Source organism: Rhineura floridana, chromosome 10 (assembly GCF_030035675.1).
Source record: "Rhineura floridana isolate rRhiFlo1 chromosome 10, rRhiFlo1.hap2, whole genome shotgun sequence".
Lineage (NCBI taxonomy): Eukaryota > Metazoa > Chordata > Lepidosauria > Squamata > Rhineuridae > Rhineura > Rhineura floridana.
In genome coordinates this window covers 82,080,361-82,105,717 of record NC_084489.1, presented here as the reverse complement: position 1 = coordinate 82,105,717, position 25,357 = coordinate 82,080,361, and the positions used below count along the sequence as shown (strand labels likewise).

Sequence of the window (25,357 nt, the reverse complement as noted above, 5' to 3'; positions counted from 1 at the left end):
AGTGAGACATGTTGGCCCTATTTGATCACATGCAGAGTGTTCTCATTATTTGAGCAACCACAGCCAGTGTTGACACACCTGGCATAAATCAGGCAGAGTCTCCAAACTTCGGGGCAGGCTTCAGCTCATTAAGTTTCTTTCAAGAGAAATTAACTACTGCTTCTTTTTTCATTAATAATAATGGGGAGGTAAGTAATTAATATTTCCATTTAATAGGCTTACGTAAGGCTCCTTGGTTTGATGAATCTGTATTTAAACATATCTCTTCCAAACACATTACTCTTGCCAGCTGGGCCAGAGAAGCTGACCTGCATGACTGAATGGTTAATTAGGGCCAGTGACAGGGCTGGTTCTAAAGGGCGGCCAGGTTGGGCACTGGCCCGAGGGCCCCTGGAGGCTGGAGCTTCGGGTGGTCCTTCAGAAGCCCCTCCATGCACCGCCCGCGATCCGTGCCCCCAACTTACCTGTCTGCTGTCTTTTACCATTGCCCTTAACGAAGATGGCAGCCGCAGTTTCCCTAAGGTACTGAAGCCCCTGCCGCTATCTTAGTTGATGGCAGAGATGCACGCGCATAGCACGCACACGTGCCATCAACAAACATGGCGGCGGAGGCATCATCCCCTTAGGGAAACTGCGGCCGCCATCTTCGTTAAGGGCAATGGTAAAAGACAGCAGACAGGTAAGTGGGGGGAGCGGATTGCGGGGGGACTGCTGAAGACAGCCGTGTGTGCATGCATGCACGCACACACACCAGGGCCCAGGGCAAGCTGATGCCCAAGGGCCCCCGCATGCCTGGAGCCGGCCCTGGCCAGTGATGTGGATTTTTAGGGAAATTTTCCTACCCATATTAGGGTAATTAGCATCAGAAGTTTTCAGTTTGCATGCAAAAATTTCTGATACCCTAGAGAGTGATCTAATTTAACATGCTTAAACCTAATGATTTTGAAACTGCCAAATTTGCCTAATATTTTCATTTGGCATCCATTCTTTATTGTTAATGAACTTAGGGAATGGAAAATTTTCCTTGGAAAAATAAAGCACTGGAAATTTTTCCACAGCGGATTAGGGCTATAGTAAGTTGACTGGTTATGCTGATTTAAAATATTTAGGTTGAAAACTTTCCCATGATTGATGGGTCAGCAGATCTTAAATTTTACAAAATTCAGGTACTTAAATACTAATGGGTAATAGGTGCTATTAATTAAACCCTTTTAATTAAATACATAGGTGGGAATGCCACTTCTAAAGTGGTGGGGACTGACTTTGCCCTCTTCAGTTTAACTTGCATGTAAATTTATGCAGGTAAGTCGCCTTACTCAACTCAGGGTATCTTTAATCAGATAATGGCCCAGTTCTAACATTCTTAAAAGCATTTTTAGAAATTATTCTTTTTAAGAAACAAAAAATGTACTAGAATGACTAAATACACTTTGAACAAAGAGAGTTGAATTGGGAGGGATTGTGAACTGGTGCCTCTTCCATAACCCAGCTATTCTTATGTCCTTTGAGTGCTGCTATCCTTGCCTATTCTGCTGATCAAGGGGGGGCAGGGCCAGTTGTCTGCTTGCAACACATTCCATTCAGTCTATAGGCAGCACAATCCTAGCTTTTGTGCCACGTTAAAAGCTCCAGCCTTTCCACCTTGGGGTAGGGGATGGAAACAGACCAAACGAAAGAGACAACATAGGCAGATTTTGCATTGGGGTGCATTAAGTCTTGTTGTGGATAGAGGCTTTGATCCAATCCAGTCTATCGCTATCCTAGTCGGCATCCTATCTTGGCTGTGCTGTTAAGGCTCCCTTCCTAGTCCTGGTTGTGCAGAGTTAAGGCTACCATGGCAGGCGGGGACCTCTTAGTGTTAATGCCATTCTTTGCTTTTCTGGTGCTTATACATTTTTCCTGAAAATGGAAATGGACTGCCTTCAAGTAGATCCCGACCTATGGCGACCCTACGAACAGGGTTTTCATGGTAAGCGGGATTCAGAGGTGGTTTACCATTGCCCTCCTCTGAGGCTGAGAGGCGCCCAGGGTCACCCAGTGAGCTTCATGGCTGTGTGGGGATTTGAACCCCGATCTCCCAGGGCGTAATCCAACACCTTTAAAAAGTCTGATCCCTACTGAACTTGTTTGGCCTACCCACACTTTCAGCCAGAATTGTGGTGTGCAAGGAAGGATAGGTAGATAAATGCAGTCTCTCGCCACTGTTGCAAGGCAGGTACAGATTATAGTGTAAAAATGTTTGGTTGCAATTAAATGATAGGTGAGGCTGAAGGGGCGGTGGGTCTTGCCCCGAGGCCATCCAGTGAGCTTCATGGCCAGTTGGGATTTGAATTTGTGTCTCCCCGCTCCAAAACCAAAGTGCTGCTCACTGCTACATGCTGTCTCTTTAAACTAGGAATGGGGAATCTGGTTTCTGGGCTTCTACTCACATCAGCCCCAGCCAGCATGTCCAGCGATCAGGAATGATGGGAGTTGTAGTTCAACAACATCTGGAGTGCCACAGGTTCCTCGACCCTCATTTAAAAACATAACAAAAACCCTTTACCCTAAGCCCACCACCTAAAAAAGACTTAACACTTCTTCACAAAAACCCTTTTGGTCTGGTTATAGTGGTTCCTCAGAAGGGAGGGAGCTGGCTCTAGAATAGTGTAATCCAAGCTGCATGAACCACAACCATCCACACTTTTGCAGAGATTGAGAATATATCAAATTGTTTAGGCTTTGGTCCCTATGTGAGGTTTCGGGTCACCCTAGTTAAGAGTGTTTGAGTTAGGCCTGACATCTCTGCCTCTGGTTGTGAGGCTAGTGTGGGTTGGCCCTCTGTGGGGCTAGAAGCTTGTGCGTTAAAACATCTCTTGAAGTAACACAAGGGCAGCAGTTTGGTGTCCGCCATCTGTAGTTGGACTCCAATTCCCATTAGCCCCAGCGAGCATGGCCGATAGTTGGAGGTAATGGCAGTTGTAGTCCCACAATGTCTGCAGGGCACCACATTGGCTAACTCCTGTTTAGAGCAATTTGTTGACTGGATGGTAACCCATCTAGCTGTTGGACATGTAAACAGTGGAGGCCCAAGCATTTTGCTGCTATGAGTGCAGCCCAAACACCTTCTCCCACTGTTCGGACCAGTACTTTAAAAAGTCTTCTTACAACATTCAGGCAGGAATTCCTGTCTTCATCTCCTCCTCCCCCCCCCCGGTGCTGTCTGAAGTATGTTGCTTCACTCTACTGCAATTGAATGATTCCCCCCTCCCCTTTTTTGTATACCTCCATCTTTAAATTTGACTTTGCAATGACATGAGCTGTGAAAAACTGCACAAACATCTCAGGCTGAAACCAATACCCCAGTCCATTGAATCCCTTAGGGATCGCAGGCCAGAAGTTGCACTGGTAGTGGTGATGATGACGATTCATTGGATTTATATCCTGCCCTTCCACCAAAGGAGCCCAGGACAGCAAACATCAACAAAACAACTTAACAACAAAAATACTCTAAAAACACAGTTAAAAACATTCTTTCATCCAATGATCTCCGGGGTGCCAGGAAGAGTTTTTGAGCCCTGGAAAATGGGAATGGTTTTGGATTCCTCTTAAAAGTCAATAATAATGGAGACAGATGCACCTCACTGAGGGCATTCCACAAACAGGGAGCCACCACAGCAAAGGCCCTGTCGTGTGTCAGCACCAACCGGGCAGGCCCTGGTGGCGGCATGACTGACAAGGCCTCAACCTGCCGATCGCAACCGAAATGGTTGATACTGTGGAAGGTGTTCTTTTGGTGGTTGGGTCCCAGACCATTTAGGGGTTTATTTGCCAGTACAAAGGGCCTGGTAGCTCATTACCAGAAGGTGCAGCATTTTCAGGTTTCAGACATAGGTGTCCATCACATGAATAACACAACAACCCTGCAGCATTGGTTGTTCTGTATTATCCCTGTATTGCATCTTTGTATGTGGGGAGTAGGGAGGCTTACCTCAGACTGTTGTGTGTCAAAGATTTGTTCAATCTGAAGTAGCCACTCAAGCGAAGATGTCAAGAGATTGAAAATTTGTGTGGTGGTCTTATTTTTGTAGTTGGCTATACTTGGAATGAGGCATTACCTGCTGCCTTAAAATGATTAATCAGTTGATTTATTTTTGGTAGAATTTGCTTTGCACATTGTATCAATTTAAACCTCAAAGTGTCTTTTTGAGATATTGAAGAAAATGAGGGCGCTTGTGATTTTTATTAATAACAGGAACTATTAATAGAACTTGTTATTTAATTAACAAAAGGTGCCATTTTTTCCTGAGAAGGAAAGGCTTTCATATTAAATGTTTTTAAATAATTTTTTAAAAACACAGCATTACAGTAACACACTTGAACTAAGCTAGCTTCAGAAATGAAGCTAATGTGCCTTTAACATGTAGCCCCGCTAATTAGTTGTTGTTGGTTGTTAATTGCCTTTCACTTGTGTCCCAAGGCGAAGTACAAAGTATAATAAGAACAGCTTAAAAACACCACAAAAAATAACTGAAAATGAATTTATAAAGCAATGCAAAGTAGGTGACCATGGCAGAGACCATTGGTTAACGTACAGCATCCCTTGGGTTTTTAAGGTGGCCCAACCTGAATCTGTGAAGCAGAAACTCAAATGGGTCATCCTCGCAGCCTCTGGCCACGTTCACACAAGACACTTATTCCACTTTAAGCAGTCATCTTCCCCCAAAGAATCCTGGAAAGTGTAGTTTGTGGAGGGTGCTGAAAGCTGTTAGATTCCTGTTCCCCTCACAGAGCTACAGTTCTCCAAATTTTCTGGGAAGAGGAAATGACTGTTAAACCACTCCGGCAAACTGTACCTCTGTGAGGAGAATAGGGGTCTCCTAGCAACTCTCAGCACCCTTCACAAACTACACTTCCCATGATTCTTTGGGGGAAGCCATGACTGCTTAAAGTGGAGGAAATGTCTCTACAGGGTGATTCATGACAGATGCTCTTGGATGTCACTGATTCATAGGGTCGTCCTAAGTCGTAATCGACTTGAAGGCACATAATAACAACAGCAAATGTCTGGTGTGAATGTGGCCTCTCTGAATCGCTTTCCTTGTGCTCCTGAAGGACCATGAGCCATGTGTAGCTGGTAGTATGAAGCTGAATTTTGGGGAAAAGGTTATATAGAAGTTGAATTTGAAGAAAGATTCTCCCTCAATTCTCTTAAAACAGCCTTTCCCATTCTGGTGCCCCCCAGATGTTGCTGGACTCCAACTCCTGATCATTCCCATTGGCCATCAGCTGGCTGGGGCTGATGGGAGTTGCAGTGCAAAACATCTGGAGGATGCCAGGCTGGTGAAGGCTGCCTTAGAGGGATTTTGCCTCGGAAAAGAGTTTGTTGGGTATCTTGGAAGCACTTAATCACGATCCTTTTTAAAGTCTCAAAATACACTCAAGAGGCTGCGTGGCCTCCTGTGACCCTCACACCTTGTTGTCATGCGGCGGTTTGCAACGGCGACGTGTTTATAATTAACAGGCATGCATTTCTAGATGAATGCCATCTTCATACACAGTGACAGTGTTTTAAATTTAGAAAGCTGGGGCTTGACCACACTGGGGATTAGTGTGGGGGATTTAGTATAGAAATATGCACGCAGTAACTCAAGGACACCTTGGCTGTTAGGCAAAGCAAGGAAAAGAAGAGAAAAGAAAAGGCTATTGTTGTAGACATATCTTCCACAAATGGGGTTATTGTGTCAGACACCTGTGGAATATAATAGGTGGGATTTGAAGCTAAGGATTGTGGGTGGGCTAGTTGAGAATGCCCCCCAAGTGTGGCATTCAAGCTGCTGGGAAAATACTTACAATTCCTGGGAGCCAGAATATATGCCTTATATGCAGTCAGTAAAATAATGTAAATGTACTGCCTTCAAGTTGATTCCGACTTATGGCGACCCTATGAATAGGGTTTTCATGAGGCTGAGAGGCAGTGACTGGCCCAAGGTCACCCAGTGCGCTTCATGGCTGTGTGGGGATTCAAACCCTGGTCTCCCAGGTTGTAGTCCAGCACCTTAACCGCTACACCACACTGGCTCTTACCTATCTTAGCTCAGTATTGTCTACACTGATTGGCAGCACCTCTCCAGGTTTTCAGGCTGGGACTGTGCCTGGGATCTAGAGAAGAGCGAGCTAGTTCAGCACACTGAAAAGGGGCCCTTTGCACTTGTATTTCCAGAGCGGCAGAAGCAGCTCTCTCTACCCACTCCACCCCTCAATCTCATGCCATATAGCAAACTGCTTTTGAAACTAAAGGGCTTTTAAAATGCAGCATTTGAAGCGGCATCAACATCCCATGTTCAAAGAAAAACAAAAAAAGATCCCACTGGGGTGTGTGCAAGCTCTTGGGTGCATCTGAAGTAGCTGATTGGATCTTGAGCCACGGCTCTAGGTCCTGCTTTTTCACAAAGTCAGAAGTTTCCAATTTTTGCTGGCACCATAAACATTCCTAGCTGCTTGTTCAGACCTGGGATAGGGGTGGAGAGATTGAGGGCTGGTAAAGTGTAGTGGCTTGGAGAAGGCTCTCCTTCGAAAGTTTACCTCCGCTGCAAACTCATTAAGTGGCCTTAGACAAGCCGCTAGTCCCTCATCCAACTTGCTACGCCTTCCCCACTCTAGTCCCTCCAGATTTTGTGGACCACATCTCCCATTGCCCGTTGGCCATGCTGGCTGGTGCAGATTGGTGAAGGCTGTTGTACAGTATGTGAAGAATATTTGGTATCTAGCAAAGTTGGCCCTTGCCCATGAAGACTTGTGGCATAACCTATTTGTTTAGTCTTTAAGGTACCACAGTACTCCTTGGTTGTTGTTTTTTCTACTTGACATGGTTGCCCTGCTTTGAAAGAACTGCTGAGATTATATGTATGTATATATAAATAGTGGTGTGATGGTTGCCCTCTCCTTTGGGGGGGGGAGGTTTGAATATTCGGCAAATACTGCTGGAACGTGTATGCTTTCAAACAATAGAGCGCAAATTCCTAGAAAGCCAGATCCTCAGTTTTTCCTTCATGCCATGTTGGCACAAGTGGCACATGCATCTCTGAGCACACTGTGCAACTGTAATTGGGGTTACTTGTTTCTTTGGAGGGGCTCCTTTAATCTGAAAATTCTGGAGAAAAGAAGTAGAAGCCCCAAGATCTCTTGTATGAAACGGTTGTAGCACTCTACAAAGAGATTTGAGTCCGCCTGAGCTTATAGCTGAGCAGTCTTAATTACTCTGAGGGTTGATGTCTGCTCTTATTATAGCTCATTCTCGACATCTTGGTTGAGGGAAAGGGAGAAAGCTCTGACCGCTGCAAGGAAGTTGCATTCTACATTTGCCTCTGTCCAGACCGAACAGGTTCTGCCAAAATGACTAGAAGGTATCAGACAGGATGGAAGAAGCTGCCTTGTTTGGGCATGAGACCACTGGTCCATCTAGCTCAGGATTGTCTACACTGATTGGCAGCAGCTCTCTAGGGTTTCAGAAGGGAGTCTTTTCCAGCTCTACTTGGAGATGCCAGGGATTGTATCCGGGACCTTCTGCATGCAAAGTAAATGTTCTACCACTGATAGGATTAGTTGTCCAGTGACAGCAATTATGTTAGTTGATGGACTGATAATGAATCTGCATACCAGTAAAAAGAATAGCTTTTCGATGGTTGTGGTGTAATGGGCATTCTTTTAAGGGACACCCCCTCTTCACTTTCGTTCAGAAGGTGCTTCCTTTTCCAGTACAGTCCTTGCAATCTGAAGTCTTTAACTATTTGTATTAAAAATAGTTTTTCAAAAGCTCATGCTCAATTAATCAGGGTGCCTATTTTTAGTCTGTCAAAAGTTTGCTTTTTTGAACATTTGTTGAACTGATTTTGATTTTTAAACGGTGCAATCTTTTAGAAGTAAGCCCTGTTGAGTTCTCTGATAGGGAAGTATGTGTAGGGTTGCAGCCCAAAATGTCAATGTTTGGGGCCGTCATTCTGGCTGGTTAAAAGGAGCAAATCTAACCTGCCATGCAGTGCCATTAGTGTTTGTAATAGCTGTCTCTCCTCATCCCAAATTGGAATGGGCAATCGCATGGATGTTTGGAAGATTTCTTTCCCTAAGTGCTTCTGGGATAACTGTTTGAGCAAAGAACAGTTCCAAGTTCAAGTTAGATGCATTGATTGGATTTCCAGTGGGTAGCAAAAAAAACAGACTCTTATAGCACCTAAAAGTCTGACTAATTTGAAAACTCTTGGTGCATTTGACCTGACCTAAGGTCTCAGTTGTGAGCCATCTTAGTTGTGACCCATTTAGCTACCTCCTGTGTGTATGGCAAGGATTACTGAGACAAGGTATGTGTGTAAAACAGTCTATAAATAAATGCTAAACATTATTATTATTGCCCCAACTCCACAGGAAATTCTGATCTTGCAAAGAATTCCATAGCTTTTTGCCTTCCTCTCCCAGCAAGATTGGGGAAACTTTGGCTCTCCTGATGTTGCTGAATTACAACTCCCATTAGGCCCAGCAAGCATAGCTAATGCCCCGGCATGATGGGAGTTGTAACTCAGCGATATCTGGAGGACCAGAGGTTCCCCACACCTTTGTATATTAAATCGAGTAACAAACACAAGACTTTTGCTTCAGCACCCCCCTTTTCTGCCCAAATGCACCCCCAGAGCCATCCAATATGGGGGCCCTGCATTCTCGTTCTTGTTGCTCCAGGAACTGCCTGATAGGAGAAAGAGAGAGAACTTCTCTAGGTTTATACCTCTTTCCAAATATTACCTTGGCTTGGCCAGGTGCTAACTTTGGTTTCCTATCTGTGTGCAGACTGAGCGCACCACCAGAATCTTCTGTGGTTGGAGGCTGATCCCTTTGCTGTCCACCCTGCCCACCCCTTTTCTTGGCAAACAGCATGATTGTTGGGATAGCTTTGTCTCTGTCTTCTCTGCCCAAGAGGAACTTTGTCCTCTCCCACTGATGAAACCAAGGCACAGTAGCCCTTTTGAGGTGTTCTGTGCTGAGCAAATATGTGAGGGGGGGCATGTCTCATGGCTGCCCATTTGCTACCAGGCCAAGTTCAAGGTTCTAGTTTTGGTGTACAAAGCCCTATACAGCTTGGGACCAGGATACCTGAAAGACCGTCTAACCCCTCATATACCCAGTCGATCACTGCGCTGTGCAGGTGAGGGCCTCCTGCGGATACCATCTTATCAGGAGGTTCGTTCTGCACAATATAGGAAACAGACATTTAGTGTGGTGGGACCTACCCTGTGGAATTCCCTCCCCTTAAATATTAGGCAGGCTCCATCTCTGCTATCTTTTCGGCGCCTTTTGAAGACTTTCCTCTTTCAACAAGCCTTTTAAGCTGAGACCTATCCCAGTCTGCGTCTGTGTTAGAATTGCTTTTAATATGTTTTCTTTACTAATATGTTTTTAACCCTTTTTTGTTTTTAAAGATGTTTTTAAAGCTTTTTAAAAATGTTTTTAACGTTTTGTCACTTCCGGGAAGGGTGAGACTTCCGGGAAGGGTGACTTAGCCTGTGCCTGCTTTTGAGACGGGCTCCTGCCTCAAAAGAAGCTTATTCAGATATATCAGTCAGTTTTTTCTTTTTTTTTTTGACTGATTAAACTTCTCCCGGGTAGGGAGAAACGAAGAGATTAACCTCAAAGCCTATTTTTGTTGGGACGACCAGATCTCATTAATTTATGGGACGAGGTCCAGCCGACGAAGGTGGGACGGATTTTTAACAGCAAGCTCTATCTGATAAAGCGAACGTTCACCTTATCTTCTAAGAGAGAACGCACTAACAGGCAAGCACCCTTCTTTCTATATTTTTCTTTTACTTGACTTAAATTGTTGCTGTTTAAAAGAGATTTGCCAGATTGATCAGTTTTTGACATTTCACTGGGGAGCCATAACTTCTCTCTGCTACGCACTAATTAATAGCTTATCTCTGTTTTTGTTGCAAAAAGCTGTCCTGGATTTGCATTCTAAAGATATACACAGAAGAGGGATTTCTATTCCAGATTTTTATTTTGAAAAATATTATACTGTTTTGAGACTACTCTCTTTTTGGTCTATTTTATTTTGACGAATCTGTTTCTTGACGATTGCCATTAATTGTTTCGATCCTGGGAACTGCATTTTGTTTACTTAACTATTGGAGAGATAAGGCTGTCTGCTCTGTTTATACTGTGATGTCACCAAGTTTGGAGTATTAACCCAATTGTTGCTGAAATAAGAAGTGGTTTTCCTATATTTTTCTTTTAAAATGGCAATTAAGAAAGTGGCTGAAAATCTGGAAATAACTATGTTTCAGAAAATAATGGATGAGATTGAGATAATGAAAATTGAATTGAGTAAAATGAAGCAGGAGATTAAAGATATAAGGGTCCCTGTGAGAGAGGTGACCCTGGAAGGGGTCCCTGTGAGAGAGGAGACCCCGGAGATTGGAACAGGGGTCCCTGTGAGAGAGGTGACCCTGGAGACTGGAATAGGGGTCCCTGTGAGAGAGGAGATCCCGGAGATTGGAACCAACGTGGAACAGGAACAAGATTTGGAGTCTATGGACTTTAGAAATAAAATCTATTGTTTGGAACTCAATGTTATCTCTGAAGAAATGAATGAAGATTCTAGAGATAAAGTTATCAATGGCATGGATAATCTTCTGGACTGGAATGATGTGATGGAGCCCAATATAGAGAAAATCTATGGAATTAACTGCAGCCATGTGACAATGGAAAAACTTTTAAGAGATGACCCAGTGTATTTTGAAAAAAAGAACAGAGATATGATTTTACAGCAGTATTTCAGCAACCTATTCAGAATGGATGGCAAGAAAATATTTGGGATAGAGGTAATCCCCATCAGACTCTTACTATATGACTATGGCTTTGACAGCAAGATTATTATGGAATACTGATAATGGAAGATTGGATATTGAAATTACTGGACTTAACAAGACTACTGAAGATGGAAGATGGAAAATGGAACTAATAGAGATAATAGAACAATGGCTACTGAAATTATTGAACCTAACAGATTCTGATGTGATGGATTAATTGAAATGTTTATTTTGACTATGGTTATGACAATAAGATTATCATAATTAGTAATGAGATGGATTAATCGATATGCTTATCTGGAAAAAAAAATTGATAGATATATTTCTTAAAGAATTGAAACCTCTCTTTGACTTTTTGTGGAAAGAATAAAGTAATGTTTATGAGATTTGATGATTAAGTAAGATAACTACTGGAGGAAAGTGATTTTATAATATGACTTAAGAGACAGGATTGTTATATATTATAGACTTATAACTGATTTGATCTTTGACAAATGGGAAGTCAATATTTTACTCTTTATTTTTTATTTTTGTTTTTTTTTTCTTTTTTTCTTTTTGTTTAACTATTTTTGATTTTGTTTTTTGTCTTTGAATGTTTTATGATTTTGTCTTGTATGTTTTATGAAAATCTGAATAAAAATTATTGAAAAAAAAAATGTTTTTAACGTTTTGTTGTAATGTATTTTAAGGTCTTTTTATGATGTTTTAAAGTGTTTTTAGCATTTCTGTTTGCTTCTGCTGGGAGGAAGGGTGGGATATAAATTAAATAATAAATAAATAATAAATAAATGTGAGGATGAGTGTGTTAGTTTCTGAAATGGGGTGGAGGGAGGGGGAGATCCACCTTTACTGGTGGATGCCCCCCATACAATGTAGGACTCTGATTTTTCAGTATGCACAGGAGCGTACTCCATGAGTACAGGGGGCTTCTTGCTTCAGACTGTCACCCTCCATCAATTGGAGGGCTACAAGCATAGTAACTGGGGGGGGGAGCAGAGCTAGTGTGCTAGTTCCCACAGTCCCCTTTGCTTGCTTGCTTACCTACCTAACATGGAAGCCAGGACACTCTGCTGCATTCAGCTGAGGCTGATAACTTCAGCACTCGACAGAAACCCTAGTTCGTTTTGTGTTTTTATTTTCTTGTTAAAAGCAATTCTCATTTCTGCCCCTTTCTCCGAACTTTAATCAGTATAACCTTGATTGAAGCTGTTAAAGTGCCAGGTGTGTCATGTCACAGATTCTGTCTCCTCCCTGCTCAGCTGTTATAATTCTTTAAGTGGAGATGTATGCCAGGTTTTTTTTTTAATCACACAAGTGTTTGCCGCCCTGGACTTCTTTGGGAGGAAGAGCAGGAAATAGATGCAATAAATAAATAAAAAATTAAAATGGTAAGGCCAGCTGGTGACGATAATAGACTTAAGGAACCTACTATCATATTCATAAGAAATTCCCTTTGCTACCTGCGGTGGGCCTTGCTCAGAGCTAGAGAATAATTGGGCCTTTTGATCAGCGTCTCCTGTGTAAGTAATGAGCAGAGCGCTTCTTAGGCAGCATCTGCACTATATAATTAAAGCAGTATCATACTACTTTAAAGAGCCATGGCTTCCCCCAAAGAATCCTGGGAACTGTAGTTTAAGGGTGCTGAGAGTTGTTAGGAGACCCCTCTTCCTCTCACAGAGCTACAGTTTCCAGAGTTCAGGGGGAAGAGGGATGGATTGTTAGTTCACTCTGTGAACTCTGTGAGGGTCTACTAACAACTCTTAACCAACTACAGCTCCCAGGATTCTTTGGGGGAAGCCATGATTGTTTAAAGTGGTATGCTCCTGCTTTAAATGTATAGTGCAGATGGGGCCTTAGCCAATTCTTCTTCCAAGGGACTGTTGGGGTGCATTCCTGATCCATGACAAGTACACAAGCAGGATTTGCATGTGATGATTCCAGAAAACTGTGCTCTGCATGAAGGCTGCACTCCTTAAGGAGAATTGGGATTCTAATCTTCAATATTTTGCACACCTACCTGAAAGTATGCTCTGGGACAATTGTGTGAGCAGGAATCCTGTCTGTGTTCAAGAGATTGCTCTATTGAGGAAAGCTCCCTTTGTGGGGTTTTTGTCTCACTGTTATTTCATACGTTGCTCTGCTCCCTCCCTGATGGATTTCCGGAGACTTCTGAAAACCATCTTGTTCCGGAGAGCCTTTGGGAGGGACTGAAGGTAGAGCCTGACACTGATTTTATGCCTTCGACATTAAATTTTACCCTTGTAGTCCCCTTTAGTACCACTCCCTATATATATATGTGTGTGTGTGTGTATTGTATTTTATGTGTATTAATTTATTTTAATGTTTTTGTGATTTTATTGTTTACAATCTTATTATGTACGTGTTTGATTTTATTTTTGTAAGCCGCCCTGAGTGCCCTATTATAGGGTAGAAGGGTGGGATAGAAATATTTTAAATAAATAAATAATTTGTAGCCTGAAATAGATGAAAGAATACTTTCTCTCTCTTTCTCCCTCCCTCCTCATTGTTAGTGAGGGTCAGAAGAATGGTTAGGTACAGAGCTTCTACATGTTTCTGGGGACCTGTGTAGGAGAGGTTCTTCTGTGTAGCCTTCGTGAGGAGAGACCAATGAGATTGAGAGCTTTGGCGCTCTTAAAGCTTTACTCTGCGTGTTCACCTCTGTCAGCCTTGGCAGAAATAAAGGAAGGCAGCAACCTCTTCATTAATGATTTATATCTTTCCACTCCATTTTACAGAAATATTTTTGTCTTCTCTCTCCCATTATGGAATCAACCTTGTTGCAGATAGCTAAGTGCCTCTTGCTTCCCAATAGATGCATGATGTATTCGCTCCCTGACCCCCCCTCCTTCCACATAAGCATGTAATGGCTTTCCCGCCTTGCTTCTGCCATCAGCCTAGCCGTGAACTTCATCGGACTGTCGATTATTCAGTGGTGGTGTTACATGTGTCTGTCCAGCTTTTCCTCCAAGAAGCTTGCATTGGCGTATGTGGCCATCCCTCCCACCTTACCCTCTCAAGCTCCCTTAAGATCGGTTGAACCAGCGGTTGCCAATGTGTTGCCCATGGGCACACATGCAGCCACAGAGGCCTTCTCCTTTGACTGCGGGGTCCTCTCCCCTCTCTGAAATTAGGCTTGAAAGGAGCATTCTCTTGCTGAGCAGCTTCTTTTCATGGTCTTTTTTTATATGGAGATGTGTTGTTGTTGTTATGTGCCTTCAAGTTGATTACGACTTACGGCGACCCTATGAATCAGTGATCTCCAAGAGCATCTATTATAAACTACCCTGTTCAGATCTTGTAAGTTCCTTTATGGAATCAATCTATCTCTTGTTTGGCCTTCCTCTTTTTCTACTCCCTTCTGTTTTCCCCAGCATTACTGTCTTTTCTAGTAAATCATGTCTTCTCATTATGTGTTGAAAGTATGACAACCTCAGTTTCATCATTTTAGCTTCTAGTGACAGTTCTGGTTTAATTTGTTCTAGCACCCAATTATTGGACTTTTTTGCAGTCCATGGTATCTGCAAAGCTCTCCTCCAACACCACATTTCAAATGAGTTGATTTTTCTCTTATCCACTTTTTTCATTGACCGACTTTCACATCCATACATAGAGATCGGGAATACCATGGTCTGAAAGATCCTGAGTTTAGCGTTCAGTGATACATCTTTGCATTTGAGGACCTTTTCTAGTTCTCTCATAGCTGCCCTCCCTAGTCTTAGCTGTCTTCTCATTTCTTGACTATTGTCTATTTGGCCTGTCCAAGACCTTTTATGGGCTGAATATTAGGTTTCAGGTGCCACTGGAATGTAAGAACATGTATTTCTGTTTTTCTGTTACTGCATGGGTATTATATTTCTATCTTAAAATTCAATAAAAATAATTATACAAAGGAAAGAAACAAGAATTCTATTCTAGTCAATATAATTTTTGATATGTGCTTGGTAATGGTGTGTATATGCTGCCCACAAAACTTCCTCTGGTTTGCCAATGTGCCCATGACCCCCAACAGTTTAGAGATCTTGAGTTTGGCTGAGAAATGGTGACTGGCACGCAGTCACCCAGTGAGCTTAATGTCTGAGAGGGAATTTAAATCTGGGTGTCTCTGGTTGCAGTCCAGAACTCTAACCACTAGCTTTTCTGATAGATATATGATGGGCACCTATGGTGCAAATGTTTCACTAGCTGGCTAAAAAATTAACTGGTCACATGGATATTCCTGGGCACTGGTCCTTAATACAGACTCCACTGAACTTTGGATATCTCTTCCTGTATATTGTCATTTTGATCATTGTTTCATTAATTGTTTTCTGTAAACCACCTTGTCGTTTTTACAATGAAAGAGGGTCTATAAATGATTTTTAAGTAAATACTTTTTAAATTCCACATTCATTGTATCAAAGAAAAGAACAGAACGCGGTAAAAACCCCAATATAAGAAGATAATAACACTAAAAAACAAAACCTCTCAAGGGAGATAAATTATATATACCAATAGCAAATTCATTCTCCATGTGCTGATCTTTATGTAGCAAAACAGTGCCACCCATGCGCAAGATGGAGGTATCAGCACGTTTGGGGGGAACCCTAAGATTTACAGAAGTACCAATTTTCAAAAGGAAGAAGACTATTGGTGTGGGGGGAAACAGCCCAGTGAAGGCAGTGTGTGCTCATGACTGATTAACTGGGGTGTGCATGAAATGAGAAACCAGGCTGGCAGGGGTGTGTGAGGAAATGGAACGGTGTATTTTGGAAAAGGGCATGGCTGGCTGGAATCTTGCTCCCAATTATTTCACTCTACAACATTTGGTGCGGGTCCCACTTATACAAAAAATTACCAAATGAACATAATTATTTTAAATATCATTACTTTCAGCAACACTGTGCTAATAATGTGAAGACAAATTCAGAGAGGTAGGCCTTGTGCTGTTCCCTTTCCCAAAAGTAATCAGGATGTACGCTTAAAATACCATCCCAACACTTTGTGCATAGCTTCAGGTTATGGCTGAAAAGAATCACTCTTCTCTCAACTTGCTTCAGAGATTCTGAGGGCCTGTTTGTGCATTTGGCAGAAGCAAATGGTGGTTTTTCCCCCTGAATATAATAAATTTTCCATGTAGAAATGTAGCATGTCAGGGGAGAGCTAATCGGGCGTCCTTGACATGCTACTTTTTCTATATGGAGGGACCCCTTTTTTTTACACACTGTTAATTGTTCAGAAATGCGATCTCCTACCTAGTATCTGAAGCAGCACAGTCTAATAAAGGCCATATCCTGTGATTTGTGCTAGCTCTGTTGGTCAGTTTCTGACTCATTCACCTCCCTACCATGATTGGGTTCATCTTAAACAGGTCATAAGTACTTTGCACCAAAATTAGGGACTCAACCACTTTTTGCATATAGCACTTAGTAACATAATTTTTTTCTTCCCCCTTCTTTAGAAAGAAATTCAAGCCATGAGTCAGTGCCATCATCCGAACATCGTATCTTACTATACTTCTTTTGTAGTGAAAGATGAACTCTGGTTAGTGATGAAGCTTCTTAGTGGAGGTAAGTATAGGGTTGTTAATATTATGCTATGTTATGTCATAGTTTATTTCTGTGCTGCCTTTTGGCCAATAAAGACCCCCATGGTGACTCGCAAAGAATAGACGCAAATACAAAATGCAAGTAAGAAAATCAATACAAATTACAAAAAATTAAAGCATTTCCAAAAACTAAACAAAAGGACCACCCCTAAAATCCAAATACATTCATCTCCCTGGCAAAGGGCAGTCCCAGGAAGATGTCAGAAAGAGCAGGGTGAGGAGGCATGGCAGGTGGAAAACCTTGCAGTGTAATGGACCCAGCACAGTCTCACCCCTGCAGCAGTACCTCTCAAAAGTAGTTCTTCCTTATACAGGTCCAGGCGGAGGGACGGGGCAAGGCAGGCAGAAAAAGTTTACCGCTTGATGGACCCAGCACAGTCTCAGTGTGTGTGTGTTTCAGGTAGTTTTGGTTCTGATCTGGTAACTGTAAAGGGAATTAAAAACAAAATCAAAGATGTCTTTTTATTTCTAACAGTGAGCAGTAATTGGCACTTTATTAAATAGGGTCTCAAAAAGGAAACTAGATAGAGCTTTTTTGTAATATACTGATTATTTAAATTTATTTGCTACATAATTGGTGTTTCCAAGATATAATGGCTTGGTTCATATTTAACGTCAAAGCCATAGTTTGGCTATCATACCCATGCCTGAGGCTTGGGCACCTCTGTCAACACACTTCCCTCACATCCTGGTTTGGCACACTATAGTTTGTTATGACATCCATACTGAGCAAACCATAGCTTGCCTACAAACTAGAATCAGAAGCTAGCCATAGCTTGTGCCAACCAAAGTTTGACTTACTTGGATGTCATAAAGTATCATTTGTCCTAACCAGGAAGCGTCTTGGAAATATGCAAACACATGCATGATCACAACTGCGTGCCAAAAGTGCCCCCTTGTTTCAGCAGAACTTCTTTTCCGTTCTCTCCCCACCCTGGTAACAGCAGCCGGTCCCTGTTCAATGTCCTGGAAGGTCCCCTAACCCCCATGAGTGGCTCTTTGTGTGGGAGGGTGCAATTAGTTCAGCAGGAAGATGATCCAATTGCAAAGCCCAGTTTAAACACAACTTCACCTGAGGCTCTTTCAAGCTAAGCCAGTGACGTCAAAGTGTGACCTTTTAAAAAATATAAGTTGAGAAGATGGCATGTGGTTTTGTTTCCTGAGCTGTATGTGACCATTTGCGGACTTTAGTAACGCTCTAGCCAAACCCACCCACTAGACCCCATCAGAGTCGTCTTGCTGAAATACTACGAATATTAACAGATGATAATGCAGACAAACATGAGGGAAGACAATGGAACAGCAGCAGGAAGAATCCATTCCACCCAGTCAGGGTGAGGGGATCTGGTGCTATTTTATATCTGACTTCTGTGCTTTTAGAGGACTTTTAAAGTAAAAGGGGGGTATGTTTCAAGAACCACTTTTCATTTCTGGTAGGTCACCGGTTACTTGGCTGTGGTATTTAACTGGTTAAAAGGCACAACCATAACCAGCTAAAATTGCCTCAATCAGTTGACAGGCCTTTTTTTTTTGGGTGGCATTGAGGTATTGCCTTGATGTTCAGACCTGCTGCATGGGATCCTCAGCATAGGTTGTAATTTGTCAAGAGTCCCATCATCTTGAGCTGGCAGCCTCCTGCCATACAGCAGCTTCTGATCCTATCTCCTTTTTTTTTTTTTTTTTAGAATTGCCTGTCTTCGGAGAGAGTGTAGTTCTTACTTACTCATACAAGGCTCTTCCAGCTTGTGTCATAAATCAGCTTTTTATTGACTTTTTCCTCTCCCTTAATTATCTCGTTAAGTCTTTTTTACCTGATGTTTGAAGAGGGAGGGGTAAAAGAAGGGAAGGGAAAGGTTCCAGGGTGATGACTCTGTGTTTCACTTCTTTCTCTCTCTCTCTTTCCCCCTCTCTCTCCCCCGCCTAACCATAAGAAACACTGATAGATTTTTCTTGTGAAATTGTGTTCAAGCCAGTGATTTCCACCCCAGCTCACTTTGCATTGATTTGTCTTCTAAGGAACTCCTGTCCATTGTAGAGGTTTCTGGGGTGCATTTTAGAGAAGTGAAAGCTTGGTTAACATAGGGTGCCAACCAGATTTGAGGAGGCCCTTGCTGTTGCCTGGTGTAAGAGAGAAATGATCTGCCTTATCTCCGTGGCAATCCACTTCCATGTAATACTTATTCCCAGCTCTTCATCATGCCTGGAATAGCGCTGCTTGCTACATGGATCCACACAGTCACAAGGAGAATATCCTTAACTGTGCCAGATTTTCTGGGAGGCATCTGTTGCTTATATGTCAGAGCTGAGGAACTGAGGTCTTCTAGGTGTGTTGGACTCTTAATATCCATCAGCCCCAGCCAGCATGGCCAGTGGTCAAGGTGATGAGAGTTGTAGTCTAGGAGCATCTGGACGGCCACAGGTTCTGCAGGCATAGCCTTTGTGGTAAGCTGCACTACTCTTTATGGTGGGGCATGGAGTGTGGCCATGCAGAAGCAGTTTAACTCAGGGATAAGATAGCATGTTGTAGACGATAAGACCCAAGGTGCTCGTTGGCTTACTTTGTGTAAAGTCTCGTTTGTGGTGGTGGTTGTGGGGGGCTTTTCACTGTGTGTCTCATTTTGTGTGTGTGGGGTGATTCCATGTGTAGTCAGGAGTCATATTTTGAAACATCTAGTGGGGAACAGATTCAGACATAATTCTTCCATGCGTATAAGTTACTGAATTAGCTTTTAAGATTTTAGCGCTAACTCAAGATTTAAGAAGCACAAATCCCATGGATTGACAAGGTACATTATGAAAAGGCATATGGTGTGAGGCAGTTCTTGAGGGTGACCAGGAGATTGGGACAAGCTGTCCAGCCAAATATCTGAAGAGCTGTCACGTAGAAGAAGGCAAAGACTTGTTCTCTCCAGCCTGAGGGATCAGGGTCAGATCTAACGGGTTTAAGTTACCGGAGGGTAGATTTTGGTTGGATGTTAGAAGAAAATTGATGCTAAAAGCAGTTGAACAAAGGTTCAGATTTCCTAGAGGGCTGAGCAGGTTTCCCCTCAGGAGCATTCTGAACATCCAGCTGTTGGGGAGACCCTAGCTCTGGATTTCATCCATTGAGCAAAGAAGTTGGATAATACGGCTTAACAAGTCTCCCCTTAGTTGTGATTCTTACCAAATACCCTTCTTGGAGAACAGTCCCTTCAGAACAGCTGCTTAAAACCTGACACAATTCCTGGCTGAAAAACAATTCATGTAGGAAATAGTGTGTAACTGGTGTGAAGACTGCCATGTGATGGTCTCCACAGAAGTGCCATGCTATATTTTTCAACATCAAAGTGCTTTCTGTCTAGGATATTCGTTGTGGCTTGGGTGTGCGTGCGTCAGAAGATTTGTAGTTGAATGCTTCCTGATTTTTAGAAGCAGACTAGTTTCCTGGAATAGCTTCCACAGCCTTGGTTCCTCTACTAAATGGCAAAAACTTCTACAGGATTAAGTCTTGGAAATGGCAACTTGTAAACTACCAGTCAGTGAATGACTTCATAAACCAAGGAGGAAGTTGTTGAAGGCCAAAGCCAAAGCTTCTCTCACAGTCTGCAGACTCTCTAATCTAAACTTTTTCTAAATCACACATGTATGTGTGTGTGTGTGGTGTTAACTGTGACCAGCTCTTTCCCACAGGGAGGTCTGGGTGTGTCACTTCCTCTCCTTGGAAAAGAATTTTAACTACTCAGTAAAACTCTTCCTCTCTCAGGCAGGGAAGGCGAAGGTCTTCCCGGTAAAGGATGGCTCAGCAAAATTAAGTTTAAATAATTGTTTGTCTGTCTCATCCCACCTGTCAACACAGTGGCTCTGAGTTGGGATGCGGTACGTTCTACTGCGCAATAACCTTGTTGGTCAGTTCTGGGCTAGTATAGAGGTTCGCATCTGGCTGTCCATTGAGCTTTATTGTTAAATTGGTACTTATATCCCTGGCTCTCTTCATTACACTGATTTTTTGGGGGTGGGTGGGAAGTAGGGAAGGCCGAGTTACTAGCCCTCTTGACCGCACATATATGTGTGGCAAGGAATACTTCTAAGAACCAGCTGTTATCGAGCTTCCCTGCCAGGCTAGCTGAAGAGAATTCTAATTTGTTGCAAGCAATCAAGTTTCCAAGCCTGCATGATACCACCTGACTTGCAATTGCTTGATTTTATGCAGGTTTACTAATGCAGGGCTTTTGACCCATTAAATATAGAGGGCCTCTACATTTCCACTTTTTAGAAGTGCCATTCTGTTCTGCAAGAAAAAGTTTGGTAATTTTTATTTATTTGTTTAATTGATGAGGACCTGAATCTGTATATGGTCGGGTTTTTTTTTTTTTAAAAAAGGATGGGAGGGGAAGAAGGATATTCAAGAAATCAATTTCAAGAGCAGCCTTGCCTGAATAATATTAGTACTAAAGTACTATATTTAAAACATTGAAAATGAACAACTTTGCAAGGAGCATTATTAAGGGAGCTGAAGGGTCAGATGAGGTGCTTTGAAAGAAAATGCTAACAGAAGATGAGGTGAGATTTAATTGTGAGCCTCGGTGTGACTGTGTATGTCTTGTGATAAACTTAAAACAGCTACACAATGTCTAGACACTCCTTTACAGGGCTGTTTGTATATTAAACTAGACAGGCTGCTTTACTGAAAAGCAGGGATCCTGATCAGGCTAATTGAAAGGCATTACAACTATAAGCTTCTGTTGCAGCTAAGGCTGTGTTTTAACATTTGCACATCCTGATGTGGTTAGTCCTTTCTTTTGGAGCTGGGAGTCTTCAGCCTTTCCCATCTCTGATTTACTTATATATACACACACACACACACACACACATGCATACACACCTCCTTGCTGCTTCATGTCCTATTTTTATTTCCAGTATATGTCTGGGACTGGAGCCTAACTAGCAATTTCCTTGATGCATAAGGCAGCATAAATATGCCTTTTAAGATGTTCTTGTGGGTCCTGGAGGCATAAACATTTATCTCTTGGTGATTCAGATGGCATTTACCAGCAAGAAGGTGGCTTTTTAAAATTCCATTATCTTGTCAGCTTCCCCAAAATATTGGAGAATATTTTGAAGGCTTTTGTGCCACACTTGTGCTTTTTTATCTGTTTCTAAAGGGCAGCCTTGCCAATGTTTTCATTACTTGTTGAGCATCTTAACCTTAAACTGGATGCATAGAATACCTAGGAGAAGCTGGATTTGGTGCTATTACTGCATTACAGAGCCTATTAGTTTCCTTGGAAGTTTTGGTCATTTCTCCCTTCAATACAAATATGTATCTCCGTTTTAAAATGCTTTTAATTATACCTGCCTGTTTGTATCTTGCAAGGCTGAGACCTCACCCTCTTCAAAAACTATTATTTTTGAGGAAGAGGAGGATGGGTGGGTTGAAGACTGAGGGCGCAATTATGCTTTGTTTCCAACCAGAGAGACCTAGGTTTATAGAACACAGAAGACCGCCTTATAGTGAGTCAACCATTGGTCCATCTGGTCCCAGTATTGTCTACATCAGGGGCAGCCACCACAGTGTCCTCCAGATGTTGTTGGACTACAGCTCCCATAATCCCTGATTGTTGGCTGTGCTGGCTGGGGCTGGTGGGCAGTGGAGTTCAATATATGGAGGGCATCATGTTGGCTACCCTTAGTCTTTGCTGACTGGTGGTGGGTCTCCAGGGGTTCAGACTTGGGACACTCCTTGCTTTACCTGGAGATACCTGAGATTGAACCTGGGTCCTTCTGCATGCAAAATAGATGCTCTACCACTAAGCTGTAGCCCTTCTGCACAGGTTCGTTTGGGTTTTAATTGAATTTTATTGTTCTTCTACTATACTATCAAGATAGTTCACAGGGGAAAAGGCAGATATAAATGTTTTTAAATAAGCAAATATACCTCCTGTTCCCAGTGGCTTCATCCCATCATGCGCACAAGCCCTCCTGCCAGCAACAGCACCAGAAAAAAATTCTGGGGGGCACAGAAGGGGCAAAGTATATTTCTAGGTGGGGGGCAAGATCATTATTGTTTGGCCGGGGACACCCCCCGCCCCCCCATAAATGTCCACAGTTTGAGCAGAACATTTGGAAGGGAAGTAAAGATTTAGGCATGGAAGCTGTCCGTCATGGCATTCAGCTCAACTCGTGGATGTTTGGGGAGGAGCAGTAGGCATGGTCCATCTCTCTCTCCCCCCGAAATTCCATTGGTTACCTAGGATTATGGGAAGCTGCCTTACATCAGGCCTGGTAGTTTGTCCTTCTAGCTCAGTATTGTTGACACTGACTGGCAGCAGCTCTCTGAGGTTTAGGGCAGGAGTCTTTTTTTCCTAACCCTACTTGGAGATACCAGGGATTGAACCTGGGACATTTGGCATGCAAAGCATGTGCTTTGCCATTAAGCTAAGGCCTTCACCCAGAGTCGTCCTCATTCATGAAGTTCCGTAGATAAGATTTGGCTAAATAATACTGGTTTCATCTACATTATGTGGTATTTGTGAGGATAAAACAAGATCCTCTCATGTAGGTGAACTCTCAGGTCCATGTGAGAGATCTGAGTGGGGCATTCCATTGGAGTAGGCAGTGGGGCTTGAGTGCTCTGTGCAATCTCTGTCTAGGCAGCAGAAGTGAGGTCAGCGTGATCTCTCTGCATATTGGGTTCTATTCAAGGCAGGTGGAGGCTTTGCTTGAAGGGCTGTTGATTGATTTAAAAGAACATGGGGGGGGTTTCATCGTGCATTTAAAAAATTGATGTATGGGTAAAAACAATAGCTCAGAAGAATGGGGGAAGGAAGCATTTTCCATGTTTTTTAATGGTGCCCACATGAGTCACAGCAGGCATAATCTTGGAGACATTTCTTGCTGAATGTGAGTAGAGGGAAGGAATGACCTAGAGTCTGTTCATAGGAAGTGCCTGTCTTCCATGAATGTGTAAGTCCCTTACACTGAAAGCAGTTCTGTTTTTTTTAAAAAAAATCTGATGCCTTATTTAATTGGGCATGGATATGAGACGTTTAGGCAGCCTTTTGGGGGTGCACAGTGGTCCCACTCTCAACCTGTGGGAGATAAAGGTAGTGCAGCCTTCGTCTATCTGGTTTCCCCCAGAAGTCTTGGACTACAACTCCCATCAGCAAAAAAATGAATACTTCTTTCTTGCACTTAAATCTTCTTCCTCCACCATGGAGTTCAGCATGGGGATTATCTCATATTTATCCTCTCAGCAATCTTGATAGGTAGGTTGGGCTTAGAAATAATGACTTAGCCCAGTGTCCCTTAGTGACCTTTGTGGCTGGGCAAGGATTTGTGCCCAGATCTTGCAGCTCCAAACCCAGGAACTGAGTCACACTGGCTCCTAGCTCACCAGCTCTGAAGAGCTGTCGGTCTTTCCAAGTACGGGATGATTTCAGGGCTCCTTCCAAGCAAAGCGTTCGCTAGAATTTTCTTGCTAAACACAATGTTCTCCCATATATCCCTGTTCACTTGTTGGAGGAGGGGAATAGATTTTCCTAGCAGAAAGTGTAGGACAGGAGAAGATTGCCAGTGTTACTACTATTTATGTTCAGTGACCAGCCCAGAAACTTAGTTGTCGACAGTGCACAAATATTGCAAACAAAATAAATCAATAAAATAAGTTGGGACAAGTGGCAGAAAGAAAACCCTTTTAAATATGGGATTTCCTACTACTTAGCTCACCAATTTTAAAACATTCTGCAAAGTTTAAAGCACAAGAGCAAGTCAGATAGCTTTCTGTGGTCAGTTGGCAGCCTGTGTGGTAGTCCTCGCACAGTTGTGAGCCACTGATGACCACTCAGGGTCATGAGGAGGATTCTTATGTGAAAGCACTTCCGTGTCAAAAATTATCTCTGTGTGTGGAAAACTAATGTGCCTGGGGGAAGATGCCCAGCCTTGCCTTCAGATCCCTGGCATGCATTTTTTCCAAATGCAGGGAAGCTTTGGAGTGGACTGTGATGCGTCCTTCCCTGGCTCTCCCTGTCAGGTTCCTACCTGCTCGTGGTTACTGCCTGTCTCTAGGCACCACCAGGGACTCCACCAGTCCGGACCGCACTCTCTTATGGTTTACCTCTCTGCTCTAGCACAGATCTCAACAGATCCCCCTGCTAGGCAACCACCAGTAACGTCCCAATACTAGTATTCCCAGAGACTCTGAATACTGGTATTGTTATTCTCTTCACCGCTGCCACCATTTGTTACAGTTCCCCTTCAGCCTTGGTCATTACCTTACCCTCCCTTCTGGTCTGTGAAACCCCAGCCAAGGATCAGGCCTTTGGTAAACCAAATTAAGTATTTATTACAGATAACAAAGCTAACAAGATTAACAAGATTTCTTCTTAAGGCACATAAGCATATGGTTTTACTCAATACTAATCCGAACTCCACCTCCCTCCTGGTAAACAACTCTATAAACCCCACCAAGCAATCCACTCTTTCTCTTCCCCCCCCATTCCACAATTCACCACCTCACATTCCCCCAGATTTACCTGTCATCCTTTCATTTATACTGTCAGCCATTTTAAACATTCAGCCAATCATCAAGCATTCTATTGCCCATTCACTCCCCCTCCTCTTTCACTACTTACCATGTATACTCTAAACAACCAGCACTTACCATATATACACTAATATATAGGAACATCACATGGAGCTCTTTCAGATAAACCTGGGGTGGGGAACCTGTGCCCTCCCAGTATTGTTGGCATCCATCTCCAGTCAGCTCTACCACCATGGCCAATGATCAGGGAGGATGAGAGATATAATCCAGAAACATCTGAAGGGCACCACACAGGCCACAGTTGGCATAAACAAACTATTTTTTTAAATTACTAGATAGTACATTCAAGGGATGGGCTTTCAAACTGTATTGCAGGAACTCCTCACTATGAAGAAC

General features: G+C 42.8%; 1 protein-coding gene across 1 annotated transcript in view; it reads left to right on the top strand.

Annotated features, from left to right (window-relative positions):
* OXSR1 (oxidative stress responsive kinase 1) overlaps positions 1–25,357 on the top strand; it is a 129,920-nt gene that overhangs the window by 43,232 nt on the left and 61,331 nt on the right. The window contains exon 3 of the mRNA XM_061586147.1: positions 16,294–16,402. Within this exon, the coding sequence (XP_061442131.1) occupies positions 16,294–16,402 (109 nt within the window). The remainder of the gene's footprint in view (positions 1–16,293; positions 16,403–25,357) is intronic.